Source organism: Mchenga conophoros, linkage group LG6, assembly GCF_057382185.1.
Source record: "Mchenga conophoros isolate Kocher_MC1m ecotype Shallow Benthic linkage group LG6, M_conophoros_male_GT1.1, whole genome shotgun sequence".
Classification (NCBI taxonomy): Eukaryota; Metazoa; Chordata; class Actinopteri; order Cichliformes; family Cichlidae; genus Mchenga; species Mchenga conophoros.
The window spans coordinates 13,402,884-13,416,983 of record NC_140531.1 but is presented as its reverse complement, the minus strand read 5'-3'; the positions used below and the strand labels follow the sequence as shown (position 1 = coordinate 13,416,983).

At 42.0% G+C, this 14,100-nt stretch overlaps 1 protein-coding gene across 1 annotated transcript in view; it reads right to left on the bottom strand.

The window, feature by feature from the left end:
• LOC146572252 (uncharacterized) overlaps positions 1–14,100 on the bottom strand; it is a 47,510-nt gene that overhangs the window by 15,712 nt on the left and 17,698 nt on the right. The window contains exons 10-35 of the mRNA XM_085276287.1: positions 11,986–12,027; positions 11,782–11,844; positions 11,617–11,691; positions 10,989–11,072; positions 10,814–10,870; positions 9,969–10,022; positions 9,800–9,853; positions 9,634–9,687; positions 9,497–9,550; positions 9,360–9,413; positions 9,226–9,270; positions 8,357–8,410; positions 5,960–6,004; positions 5,831–5,884; positions 5,700–5,744; positions 5,571–5,624; positions 5,436–5,480; positions 5,301–5,354; positions 3,550–3,594; positions 3,244–3,405; positions 3,091–3,144; positions 2,955–3,008; positions 2,819–2,863; positions 962–1,015; positions 805–849; positions 676–729 (exon numbers count right to left, since the gene is read on the bottom strand). Of these exons, the coding sequence (XP_085132413.1) occupies positions 676–729; positions 805–849; positions 962–1,015; positions 2,819–2,863; positions 2,955–3,008; positions 3,091–3,144; positions 3,244–3,405; positions 3,550–3,594; positions 5,301–5,354; positions 5,436–5,480; positions 5,571–5,624; positions 5,700–5,744; positions 5,831–5,884; positions 5,960–6,004; positions 8,357–8,410; positions 9,226–9,270; positions 9,360–9,413; positions 9,497–9,550; positions 9,634–9,687; positions 9,800–9,853; positions 9,969–10,022; positions 10,814–10,870; positions 10,989–11,072; positions 11,617–11,691; positions 11,782–11,844; positions 11,986–12,027 (1,500 nt within the window). The remainder of the gene's footprint in view (positions 1–675; positions 730–804; positions 850–961; positions 1,016–2,818; positions 2,864–2,954; positions 3,009–3,090; positions 3,145–3,243; positions 3,406–3,549; positions 3,595–5,300; positions 5,355–5,435; positions 5,481–5,570; positions 5,625–5,699; positions 5,745–5,830; positions 5,885–5,959; positions 6,005–8,356; positions 8,411–9,225; positions 9,271–9,359; positions 9,414–9,496; positions 9,551–9,633; positions 9,688–9,799; positions 9,854–9,968; positions 10,023–10,813; positions 10,871–10,988; positions 11,073–11,616; positions 11,692–11,781; positions 11,845–11,985; positions 12,028–14,100) is intronic.

The following is a 14,100-nucleotide window of genomic DNA, read 5'->3' as shown; positions in this document are numbered from 1 at the left end:
AGAAGACTTCTGGAACCATGTTGAGAACAAAGGGGAGATGTTTGGCTATGACACATGCGCACAGCGCCATGTTTGGGGAAAAACATCTCATACCACCTGTCAAACGCAGTGATGGAGGGCTGGGGATTTGGACTCATTTTGCAGTCACAGGACCTGGGCATCTTGCAGTCAGTGAGTTAAACATGAATGCCTCTGTTTATCAAACTATTCCAGAATTAAATCTGAGAAAATCTGTGACAACTGAAGTTTGGCTGAAACTGGGTCATGTAACATGACCACGATCTAAAGCACAGCAGTAAATCTACAACAGAACGGCTGGAAAACAAAAGAATCAAGGTGTTACAAAGGCCTGGTCAAACAACACGTCTGAATCTAGTTCAAATACTAAATTGGGACCTTAAATAGAGCTGTTCATAAATGAATGCTCGTAAACCTCAATGAGCTAAAGCAAAACTGTAAAGAAAAGTGGACCAAAATTCCTCCACAATCCTATGAGAGACTAATGAAGACATGCAGAAAAGGATTATTTCAAGTTATTGCTGCTGAAAGCGGTTCTGAATCATGTACTTAATTTTTCACAGGACTGCATACACTCCTGAGAAAAAAACTTTTTTTCACATCACTGTATGTGTGAAATTTTGTGAATGTGTCTACATATCTCTGTACTGCACTCACAACTGCTCCTTTAGGTCCCGGCTCTCCATTCCTTCCTTGTAGCCCTTGAGGTCCCTAAAAAACAGAAAATAGCCTATAAACAGCAAAATCTAAAGATAAGATAATATAGGTTAAAAGTATTTTTCTTACCCTTTCTCCAGATGGCCCTGGTGGGCCATCATGTCCTGAAGCACCCTATGAAAATATAAGAGAGAAGAAGAACAAGGAGGCGGTAATGGGTAAAAATATTAAACCATAGCTAATGGTGACAGGATTTTGCCATTGGCTAACAATACAGTCATCAAACCTTTTCTCCTGATTTACCAGTAGGCCCTCTCGCTCCCCTGGCACCTCGTGCACCCTGCCAAAGAAGAAACTTCAAAGTTAGGGCAAACAAACCTGTACAGATCTGAGAAGGAAGATAGTCAGTGCGTCTGCAGAGGCATGTACATTACTGCTGGGCAAGTGGCAACCTGTGAGGCTCAAAAACAAAAAAGTCAATGGGGAAGTGCCAAAATGTAATTTTTTGAACAGCCACTAGAGGCTTCCTGTTAAAGTGGGCCGGTGAATAAATTTAGAGCAGATGTAACCATATTTAAAGCTTCAATTACAGTTTTTTATAGCTAATTTAGTCCTTCGTGACAACAGTAAAGGCCTGGAGTTTTTGATAACTCACCTGTTTAATTCATTTTGAAGGCTTAAAGTTAGAGTCACAGCCTTTCTGCACACTTTTGACAGATGTGCAAATGCAGGGAGCTGTAGCAGCGAGCTTTCTGCCAGCCTTAAACTCCTCTAATCTGAGTCACCAAACTGTCTCTCTCGCCTGTGTTTGTTGTGTCTGATGCTTGTTTGTTACTTTGGCCTAATTAGCAGATACGTGTGGCTATGCTCTTCACCCATAAATTCAGAATTTTGCTAACCAGGCTTGATCGCTGATGAATCGACACTCTTTACACTCTGGAGCATGGGAGTGACAAAACACTGATGTTTTAAAACAGGGCTTCACAAACCGATTGGTGACATCATCACGGCGATGACCATATTTTCTACACAGTATGGCTCAATTTCTTTCAAGAGAGGAGAGGACAGGAGAAGAAACCATTTTGGGAAAGATGTGAAGATGTGCAGATGTGATGGTAAAATTCTTCATGCATCGGATTTTATCTGAATGGAGATGTGCTCCATCTTTCTGAACAGTGTGTCCATAAATGTGGCAACGGCAATGTGCCAGTTTTACTACACAGGTAGTACTTTCAGATGTTTATATGTCGATCTTTCTGTGGAGAGATTTTGTCACTGCCATAATATCTGTGCAACATACAGCCACAGAAATTTGCAAATGAGGTCAAAATGAGTTCAAAATGAGGGCTGATTCTGATGATTGCTGCTTTGTGAAAACTCAGCCATGTTGCAGCTGATGTGACATGTTGATAAGAGGGTCTCTTCAATGCAGGCTGTAGCTGAAGACGTACAAAAAAAAGGTTACAAAAAAGAACAAAATTATACAGACTATGATCAAATCAGCCAATGTTCTTGTCCCTCTTCAATTTATATTAAAAACATCATAGTATTTTTTTCATTTGTGACTAAGAATTTTGTATAAAGTATTTACATCTTTTACTTTACGGTACTGTGAAATTCAAATACATGCTATTCAGAAATCGCCACTAATTGTCTTTTGCAATATTAAACCTTTTTATTAGTCTATGTTCCAATATAGGACTTTGCAAGAGTGCAGGATTTCTTTTTTGTTTCACTTTTTAACTAGCCAAAACTTTTATGTTTGTTTCAAATCACAGAGTCTGATTCATCTTGATGGTAAGAAAGGCCACTGAAATTTCCAGGCTTTTATCTTTAATAGTTTTTGAGATACTCATGTTCAGACATTGCTGCAGATTTCAATGAGAGAAGAAAAGGCCTGAAAATGGGTCAATTTTTTTTCAAAAAAGCATGCCTTGAAAACTATTTGATATATGACGCAAAAATTTCACCAAAATCATCATATTTATTTTTGCACCATAAAACTTTTATGGAAATGAACGATTCAAGCAGAAAGCCCGTGCTGATTTGAGCCAGAATGACCCCGACATAAAGTGAGACAATGGCATCCTTGACCGTGTCCTTTCTGCCATTACTCAAATATCTGTTTTGAGACGATACTCACATTTGGTCCCCTCTGGCCTGCACTTCCTGGTTGTCCTGCAGGGCCCTGATTTAGAGGACAAAAGAAGAATATTGAAGGAAATAGCATCATCATTTTTCAGAGAAAATATCATCACGATGTCAAACCCTCCACTTACTTTTTTCCCTTTTTCTCCCAAAGCTCCCACTGAACCAGGAAACCCATCAGATCCCTGGGAGGAAAAAGACGCATAGATTTGCTTTGCGTACATTATATCTTCAACATCTGGTTTACTTTCATTCAGTTTAGTTCACCTTTGGCCCCTGTCGCCCTGGAAATCCTGGCAGTCCCGGTACTCCCAGTTTACCCTAAAAAGAGAGGCAGCATGACTCCTAATACATGTTGTGCAATATGAGTTAGGATTATTCACTGATACTTTTACTGATCAGCTATGATTTGCTCTGTACCTTCTCTCCGGGAATACCAATAAGTCCAGCCTCCCCCTGGGGACCCAACTGGCCTTTGGGACCTTCAGGTCCATCTTCGCCTCGAGACCCTGGTGCTCCATTGTCCCCAACATCCCCCTTTGCCCCCATCTCCCCCTTGGCCCCTGGAAAACCATCCTCTCCCTGCAGGCACAGCAAAGGAGAGGAGACAGGAAGACAAAGGAATGTCCAGATAATTTAACAGACAGCCTAAACAGATGGTTCTGGAACAAATACCTTGTATACTGTATTTTAGAACAAATTGCGCTGTTTCTCTGTCTTTGTTACCTTCTCTCCTTTGCTGCCCTTTAAACCTCTGAGCCCATCTGCTCCCTGTCAAACAGGAAGATAGACAACAAAGCTGGAAGTCAACAAGTAAAGAGAGAACACATGATACAATGTCACAGTTGGCTGTTCCTGACTTTAGCTTATGGTGAAATCCAATGTGGAAGAATAATACATTTTGAGTACGCTGACAAATCCTGATCAGTCACAATAGTAAAAACTGATTCCTCTCGCAGCACATGTACAATCTGTTTTTAAAGCTGGTGTGCTGGAAGCAAAAATAGGAGAAAATGGTGAGGACCTGAGTCACTCATAGGGTGAAACTGAGATGACTGGGTCAGAGCATCTCTGTAGCAGCAGGTCTTGTGGCGTGTTCCCAGCATGCACTCCTTTATACCTTCCAAATGTGTTCCAGGAAGGGACAAACTGGGAACCGGCGATTGAGTCATCAGCGCCCATGGCACATAAATGCACACGTAGAGCTACAGTAGTACAAACTGCAACAAAAACACGTTGCTGGCTCTGACAGAAAGGTGACAGAACATGCAGTGCATCACAGCTTACAGAGCTGCATAAACCTTTCAGAGAACCCGTGCTGACCCCTCTCCACTGCTACAATGGGCACTTGAGCGTTGTTCACCTGGGGCAGCGATGGCAGCAGGAAGCAATGTTCTGCTCGGAAACCTTGGCGTTCATGTGGATATTACTTTGGCGAGTACCACTTCCCTGTACATGGTTAGAGACCACATACACACTTTCATGGCAGATGTATTCCCTAATAACAATGGCCTCTTTAAACAGGGTAATGCTTCCTGCTACAGATTATTCAGGAATAGACTGAGGAACATCACAAAGTGTTCACTCTGTGTTTATCATTAGTTATTATTAATCTCTGGCTCTCTTCCACAGAGTGTCTTTTGTCCTGTCTGCCTCCCCATCTGTTGTTACATAGGGCCTGCTCCTGCTGGAGGTTTCTCCCTGTTAAAAGGAAGTTTTTCCTTCCCACTGTCGTTAACCACGTGCTCGTATCTGATTGGGGTTTTCTGTCATTGTAGGGTCTTTACCTTAAAACAGTGGTTCTTAACCTTGTTGGAGGTACCGAACCCCACCAGATTCATATGCGCATTCACTGAACCCCTCTTTACTGAAAAATAAAATATGATTTTTTTTTTTCAAATTGAAGACATAGATCTGTTTTTTACTGGTGCACAAAATGAGCCGTGCATGTCACGGCGGAAGCTCTGCCGAACCCCTGAGACCGACTCACCGATCCCCTAAGGTTAGATCGAACCCAGGTTAAGAACCTCTGCCTTAAAATATATAACGTGCCTTGACACAACAGTTGGGATCAAGTTGAATTGATTTCAAATTCTTTAGACCTCAGTGGGATTTTTCTCTCTGACAACCCACTCGCAAGTTACAAGACTTAGTGGTCAGAGAAGTCCATGCTTTGGTGAGTCTGATTTGGACCTGCACTATATCAGGCGTGCAGTTTTGATATTGTGGATATTGTATGCTATAAATTCACTGAATTGTAAAAATGTTTTCTTTTTAGAACTTCATATATCTTCACAGAGAAGTTTCCTCTGTCAGTGCTGCTGTAGTGTCAGTTGATACTGGTATCATGTGGTTACATACACATAAGATTAACCCTACTAACTGGAAACCTCACTCTGCCTTTTAACATATCCAGAAATATACAAATTAATGGATTCATATATCCATATATCTCCAAACCAGGTTGCATTTTCTACCTTAACTCCTCGTTGCCCAGGGTATCCAACAGGCCCTTGGACACCTGGAGGACCCTAGAAATGAGCATATTCACATATTATAGTCAGTTGTAATACCATGAAAACAATATAAATCCTCAGAGACAACAAACTTACTGGCAGTCCTTTTTCCCCCGGGGTACCTTCTCGTCCAGGGTGACCCTGTAGACAAGACGATGTGTGAAGTTGAGGGAGTGCATCATGTCACAAGCGATCACAAAAGTAAAGAAATACAAGTGTGCATTTACTGACTGGGGGCCCGTCATTTCCTGGCAAGCCTCTCATCCCCTTCTTCCCTTGAGGACCCTGTGAGACAAAGATGAGTCAGTCAACTGAGATTCTCTTTGCTCTGAGGAAAGAATCCAAGTAAAAGACTCTCACTTTTTCTCCTGGCAGCCCTACTAACCCCTGAGGACCAGGAAAACCCTGGAGCAGAGACAGAGGATTAGTATTTCCTTAGATACATGTATGCAGCTGAGTTACATTTGTGAGTGTATGTTCACTGCTTTTACAATGATTCCAGGGTTGCCCTGCTGTCCGGGTGCTCCTACTTCTCCTGGCGGTCCCTGTCACAGAGGAGACATGATGTCATCAGAACAGATCAACATAGATCTGGGGTCTTCAGCGTTTATATTACTTACTATATTTCCCTTTGAACCCTGAGCCCCATCAATTCCTCGAATGCCCTGTGAGAAGAAAAAGGATGGCGGTTAAAGAAGGAGACTACATTTTTTTTATATCCTCAAATCTACTTATGTGGCCTCTAACCAAAATATTTAAAGCACATGAGGTTTTTGTTCAGAATAATAGGACTCTGGTTAAAGACGTGCATTGTTTTGTGGGCCGACTGTGAGCTGCTACTTCCTGTGTAAGATAATTCCTTTGCATGAGGTGTACTTTCTGCCACCAACTTTCTCTGTCGTATGAACTCTTTACTCCTACAAAAAAAATAATGTCTGAGTAAACAAAGAAGCCATGCAGCTGCCATTGTTTAGATTTCTCTGGAACTATAAGCTGAAACATTATCAGATTAAGTCCTAAGTGAAAAAGAGAACTGAAAAAATGAAACAAACATTTTACATATTTAAATATTTTGATAAATATTTGCTGATTTGTTTCTATTCTTTTTTTCTAATTCATTTGTTGAGGAAAATGAGCAAAAATCACATGTTTGTGTGAGGAAAACATACAATACAGTCCATAAGTATTCGAACAATCGCTTAAAAAAATCAAAAAATCGAGATGGGATTGAAGGTCGGACTTTTAGCTTTAAGCTTTAAAGTATAGCATTAACTGTTCAGGAATAAGGCTTTTTCTTTTTCATAAAATCCCATTTTCAGAGGCTATTTCAGCAAAATTTTGTGTTTCCTCCCTTGAGATGCCCTCAGAGCTGTGCAGACTCTTTTAGATGTTGTGTGTCTCTTACCTGGCTTTCCTCTTCTTGAGTATAACCCCTGGTTTTCACCTTGTAAAGGTGTCTCTGGACTGTAGGCCTTGACAATGATTCATTTACATCCTTGATAATGTTCCTAGTTGGCTTTCTTTACCAAGGAAAGAATTTAGCAATCCACTTCAGTTGTCTTCCATGGTCTCAGGTTTCAAGTCTTTTGATGTCGATGAGGTGGTCAGTGCATTCCTACATTTTAAGAATCTACCAGATTGTTGGTTTGGTTATCTCTGATAGGCTTATTTTGATTTTTCATCCTTCTTGACTTGCATCAACATTTCTTTGGGCCTTATATCGAGAATTCCAGTGAACGACTACCAAGAAAAGATGAACAACGCTGGGAACCCACTCCTGTCATGAGCTTAACTTGTCATGGCTAACTGAGGGAACAGGACTCACGGCCATAAGGCTGCTTGTCACTCACCTGTCCAGTAACTTTTGAGCATGTGAAAATGGTGGACTGTGTATAAAAATAGCTGTTATTCATAAACAGTTGTAACCCCTGAATTAAAGACAAAAGGCTGCACTTCAATCAGATCTCGATTGTTTTTAACATCCACTGTGGTGGTGTGCAGAGGTAAAACTATTGCTTGTGAAGCAATAAGCTACAATTAAACACTTCAGGTAACTTTTGATCAGTCCTGCACATTGTTTTAGAGGCATTTTTGTCCTTTTCTTTGTACAAAACAGCTTCAGACTGGATTTACTCACATAAACTGTGCACGTCAGGTCTGTCGACAGCATTTCTAACACTTTTGCTCTTGCACTGAACTCTGTCGATAGCTGTTCTTAAATTTTGTCCATCTGTATACAGTCTGTTCTTTAGAGATGGTTCTATAACCAATTCCAGCTTGATCAGCATCAACACCTTTCTGTCTGGAGTCCTCCTGCTCACACCTGGTTGTCATCCCATGTGAATCTAATTTCAACTTCCAGTGTACTCGTAATAGTAGAAGTGTCCCTTTCACTGATATGTAATATTCGATGGCGTTATAATCTAATGATATTTCAGGTCATTATTAGAATTTTTAAGTGTCCTTCAGCTGTAAGGAGGAGGGTGTATTTCCCCTACATTTGTTTTTCTAAAGCTTGTTACATAAAACCCCTGGGACTGGAAACAATTTAAAAATGATCAACTGCACCACTGGTTTAGGTATACCACCTTTCCTGCTTGAGGCTTTTAAAGCGTAATGAACCAACATCAATGAATATATTTAAACAAAGCAAAGAGCATTGTCGGATGCCGACAAGCGTGAACGTGTGTTGCTACAAGTGCAAACAGACGTTACACAAAATGAAACAGCTTCAGGCCAGCAAACAGTCTCTTTCTCAGATAAGAATTACATAACACAATGTTAACAAATGGAGAAGGGGTGCAACTTTGTGATTAGGTATTATCTCCTGCAATTATCTGATAGTTACACCACAGCTGGATTCATGCAGCTGATGTAAAAGAGGGTTTTTTTCATGGCTAAACACAGAGTTGGCACAGAGCTGTAATCACTCTTATCTTACATTGTCTGTTGTTGTTAGCTGTAGATCTTAATGTGTGAAAAGGTGGTGCATTAAAAAGGATAAGGTTCACACTCACTTGCATGCCTGGGGGACCGGGCCGACCTCTGGGGCCAGTCATACCTCTGGGTCCCTGAAACACAGATCAGTTAATATAAATAAGATAATGTAGCATGCAGTAGAGATTGTGCACCATCCTGCAGCCACATTTTAGCACCGCTTTCTGTTGCAAACTTAAGTCTCAAACTGACTGGTTCTTACATAGCACTCAAAGTGCTTACGTCATTCGTACGAGCCCTTTTTTTTTTTATCTAACGTTAATACACACTCACAACCTAAGGTTAATTTTATTTTAATCACACAAATCGACAAGAGCTGCAATGGTAAAGAGCAAACTGCCTCCCGGACATAAACAATTGCATCATACTACTAACACTATGTCAGTTCTTTGCAAGTATCTGCACAAACAGCATGTTAACACAAAGCTATCCCAGAACCCAAAGTGAAGCTGAGTGTGTGTTCATTTCAGTCCAGCCTAAAGTTCAACAAGTAACAAAGGCAGTGATGAGCAGTCAGGCCTATAGCCTGTGTTTCTACCTGTTCATGAATCACTGTGGAGATCGCTTTAAAGTGACTTTGGGCTAGTTTTCATCTTTGTTTTCAGTTTTCAGCTTTGTGTTTGTACGTGAACACTAACAGAAAGATCACGTGTGTCTTCATTAGGACGGCGATTTGTGTCGGTGTTGATAATTATGTGACGGTGTGTTCCAGGTCATGTTACCGAGAAAGTAATCTACTTTCTCCAGTGAGTAATTAAGTAGCATACTTTATTACATTTAAGAAAAGTTTAAAAAAATGTGTAATACATCACTCACTGACTCCAAAACTGGCAAATGGTCTAACTGAATATGCTGAATGGCACTAAGGTGTGTTTTTGTAAACACTCACAGCATCACCTGGTTGTCCTCTCGGCCCAAGTGGCCCCTGAGAACCCTGTTTTTAAAAAAAAAGCAAACATGAATAACCATAAATAGAAGCACCTGCACACATAAAATACACCTACAACTGCCACGACCTCTCACCTTTTCTCCCAGCTCTCCAGGAGGACCTACAGGGCCTGGCTTCCCTCTGTCGCCCTGAGAAATTACACACATGGGAGCTGACAAGTGCTATTCAGAGTTATCTACTTAACAGGAACTTTTTCAGCCACATAACTTACGTTATGCCCTTTGTCTCCAGGGAGACCAGGCAAGCCATCAAATCCCCTGTCTCCCTTAAAGAAAGATGAAAAGGAGAAAGTTAATGTCTCAGTTTAAGGAGACGCAAAAGTGAGGTGTGACTGGGACTTTAGCTCACCTTTGCTCCAGTCTCCCCTATTTCACCACGACCCCCGTCTGCACCTGCTCGACCCTAAAAAACACACACAGACCCAGACATGGTAATAGTTTAGTCACAGAAATAACTACTTTAAATCCATGCTTATAACAGTTTCAACAATAAAAACTGTAGTAAGTATTCACACCCGTTTCCCAAGTCGCCCATTCTGACCGGAGATACCTGGCTGTCCTGGAGGGCCCTACAGGAAAAATAAAATCATCAAAGGAACGAGATCCAGGTGATATGTTGCCAGTGGTGAATTGTGTTAACAAACACAGTTTAACTGGTGCTCCAGTGTGTTTAAACTAACTTACTGGTGGTCCCATCTCACCAGTGGCTCCCTTCAGCCCAGAGGGGCCTGGTACACCCTGAGAAAAGAACATATTGATATTATTGACGTATTTATTTAATAGTAAGAATTTTTTTAAAAATTGCAAATTGCAAATATATATTTAAAAAAACAAAAAAAATGGAAATTGGAAGTGTTTTTTTTAGGAAGAATACACACAGACAAATGAATGTTTCAGTTACATAAGCAACCACTCAACCTTTTAAATGCACATATGCACATACTACATGAATCAAATCTATGTTTATGCACTCTCGTATACCAGGTTACAGGCGAAAAATGTGAACGATAGGTGCTATCGTATGCTGCAGATATTCACATAAATATATTTAATACATATTACAAGGTCACACAATCGTCACTGCATAGGTCTTAATGGTTAAATATAAGAGATGCACTCAGATTCTAGCCCTAAGGGCCTAAACCTGCATTCTTTTTGATGTCCAGCAGAGGGCGACTCAACTGGTTGTAAAGACTTCCAGTTGTATAGACATCTATGGAAAAAACGGCCCCTGATTCTGCTCTAGGTGACTTCAGTAAATGTTTTTCTTGCTTAGTTTATGAGCTCAGTTTCATGATTTTGGTCATAGGGAAGACAACATGGAGTAGATTTTGTGAATTAAGGTCATCTTTAGATTATCCAGGATATGCTCACTGCCCAACGACTTGTCAATCACAAGTCTGCAAACTTTCGTAAATTACTCCCTATGTCCTGCAAATGCTTCATCTGCCAAGTACTGTGTGAGAAATAACTTTTAAAATCCTCTGGGCTGCCAGAGTTTACATGAAAAAAATGAGGGATGCACTCACCAGTGGCCCAGGTCTTCCCCTGAGGCCGAGTGGCCCTGGAGGTCCCTTCATAGCCAGCTAGGAGACAAAGAAGAACCAGTATAGAAGAGATAGTCTGGTTTTAATAATCTTCAGAGCTATATATAAGCTACACTTCTGAGTAAGCTGTATGTGCAGCATGCAACCGGTTGTATACCTTGGTCTGCTGAAGGATGGCCTGAGCTTGTGCTTCTTGTGCAGAAACCACAGAACCGGTCTTTGGATCGCCACCTGAGTGGAACTGCACACAGAGGCAAAGACACACACACAGTTGAGCGGACATGATACTCACAAGTTAAACTAAATACTCCTCCCAGTGGCCACTGCATTGCACTGCTGCTCTGGTCTTGCATAAGAAGGTGCAGATGCAAGGCATTTTGAAGCCAGAATAAATAAGCTGTAAAACGTTTCATTGTTTTATGATTCTGACAGCAACATGAATGCTATGCTGTGGACCTCGCAGCCACCAGATCTCAGCGCAAGTGATTAATTTTTAAAGAGATCAGTAAAATAAATGATCACCCTCAATCACCTGATTTGACACAGAAACTGCACCAAATATATTTTGCTGTAAACAAAAACATGCACTATAAAGCTTTCAGAGGCAAACAGATCGATCATTTCTGTAACTACCTCCAAACAACCCATTCCTCTGGCATTACTGGCATTCAAACATTCCCATTTGCCCTAAGGCTTTGTTGAAGGTTAACAGGACCAAATAACTGCTGCAGCAACATTAATGCAGCTTGTTAGCCTCGGGCAACGCTGTGCTATCTTTGTCTTACCGGTATAAGCATGATGTTTCCTGGGGGACCTGGTATCCCATCAACACCATTAAGGCCTGGCCGCCCCGAAGGACCCTGACAGGAGAGATATGAGAACGTTTATGGAGACTTGTCGATGTGTGGAGCACTCAGCCATTCACTCAGCATACAGAGGGCAGTCCTCACCGGCTCTCCAGCGTCTCCTCGACGTCCCACCGGTCCCGTGACTCCAGGTGGCCCCGGCTCTCCCTGCAAACACACAGATAAGCAGTCAGCAAGTCACTATGACTGAATCTATTTAATTCAAATAATTAAAACTTTTGTTCTTTTTCTTAAATAGTGAATGAAATTGTGTTTCATGTTATATCTCATGCAGTGAGCATTGCTAACCTCGGGCCCTGGAGGTCCATAGGGTCCTGTGATTTGTGTTCCCTAAAATTTCACATGAAAAAAAGTTTTTACATTCAGGTTATTTTGGTAAAATACAACCACTCAAACCAGTTAAAACAGGATTTGTATGCACGCTATACCTGATACCTGAGCAGATATTAGTTAACAACAGCAAATATATATATATATATATATATATATATATATATATATATATATATATATATATATAAAAACACCCAGCACGCCCCTGCGGGCGGTTTATCCTTCAAGCTCGGGTCCTCTACCAGAGGCCTGGGAGCTTGAGGGTCCTGCGCAGTATCTTAGCTGTTCCCAGGACTGCGCTCTTCTGGACAGAGATCTCCGATGTTATTCCCGGGATCTGCTGGAGCCACTCGCCTAGCTTGGGAGTCACCGCACCTAGTGCTCCGATTACCACGGGGACCACCGTTACCTTCACCCTCCACATCCTCTCGAGCTCTTCTCTGAGCCCTTGGTATTTCTCCAGCTTCTCGTGTTCCTTCTTCCTGATATTGCTGTCATTCGGAACCGCTACATCGATCACTACGGCCGTCTTCTTCTGTTTGTCTACCACCACTATGTCCGGTTGGTTAGCCACCACCATTTTGTCCGTCTGTATCTGGAAGTCCCACAGGATCTTAGCTCGGTCATTCTCCACCACCCTTGGGGGCATCTCCCATTTTGACCTCGGGACTTCCAGGTTATACTCGGCACAGATGTTCCTGTACACTATGCCGGCCACTTGGTTATGGCGTTCCATGTATGCCTTGCCTGCTAGCATCTTGCACCCTGCTGTTATGTGCTGGATTGTCTCTGGGGCATCTTTACACAGCCTGCACCTGGGGTCTTGCCTGGTGTGATAGACCCCAGCCTCTATGGATCTTGTACTCAGAGCTTGTTCTTGTGCTGCCATGATTAGTGCCTCTGTGCTGTCTTTCAGTCCAGCTTTGTCCAGCCACTGGTAGGATTTCTGGATATCACCCACCTCCTCTATCTGCCGGTGGTACATACCGTGCAGGGGCCTGTCCTTCCATGATGGTTCCTCGTCTCCCTCCTCTTTCTTGGGTTTCTGCTGCCTGAGGTATTCACTGAGCACTCGGTCAGTTGGGGCCATCTTCCCAATGTATTCTTGGATGTTCGTTGTCTCATCCTGGACTGTGGTGCTGACACTCACCAGTCCCCGGCCCCCTTCCTTCCGCTTAGCGTACAGCCTCAGGGTGCTGGACTTGGGGTGAAACCCTCCATACATGGTAAGGAGCTTTCTTGTCTTTATGTCAGTGGCTTCTATCTCCTCCTTTGGCCAGCCTATTACCCCAGCAGGGTACCTGATCACGGGCAGGGCGTACGTGTTGATGGCCCGGATCTTGTTTGGGCCATCAACACATATATATATATATATCAACAAGGTCCGCGTCAGGTGCTGAGGAACCAGGGTACCCTGACGAAAAGTGGGCTACTGGAACATATATGCTTATTTATATATATATATATATATATATATATATATATATATATATATATATATATATATATAAGCATATATGTATATATATATCAACAAGGTCCGCGTCAGGTGCTGAGGAACCAGGGTACCCTGACGAAAAGTGGGCTACTGGAACAAGAAGGCATCGGTGGGCAAGAGACGAAAAACCAAGGGCTCAGGGAAGAGCTCATGAGGATGTGGAGGGTGAAGGTATCGGTGGTCCCCGTGGTAATTATAAATCTTGCAACGAGCTTAGCTTCTGTCTTGCTAGCTTGCGCTGCGCTCACTGGATCTGCACTCGACAGTGCAGCCTAGGCGGAGTAGTCGAACGCAGATCCACTGAGCTCTCAACACAGACAGCATGTCAGAAGAAAAATTGATAAAAATAAATTAAAAATTTTGTATCATTCGATACATATGCATACCGAACCGAAGGCACTGTACCAAACGGTTCAATACCAATACGAGTATTGTTGCACCCCTAATATATATATATATGTATATATACATATATATATATATATATATATATATATATATATATATGGCCAAGCGGCTCCTATAGGTGTGCAGGACTCGACTACGGACTTTATTCAGATGCCAGTCTGTCA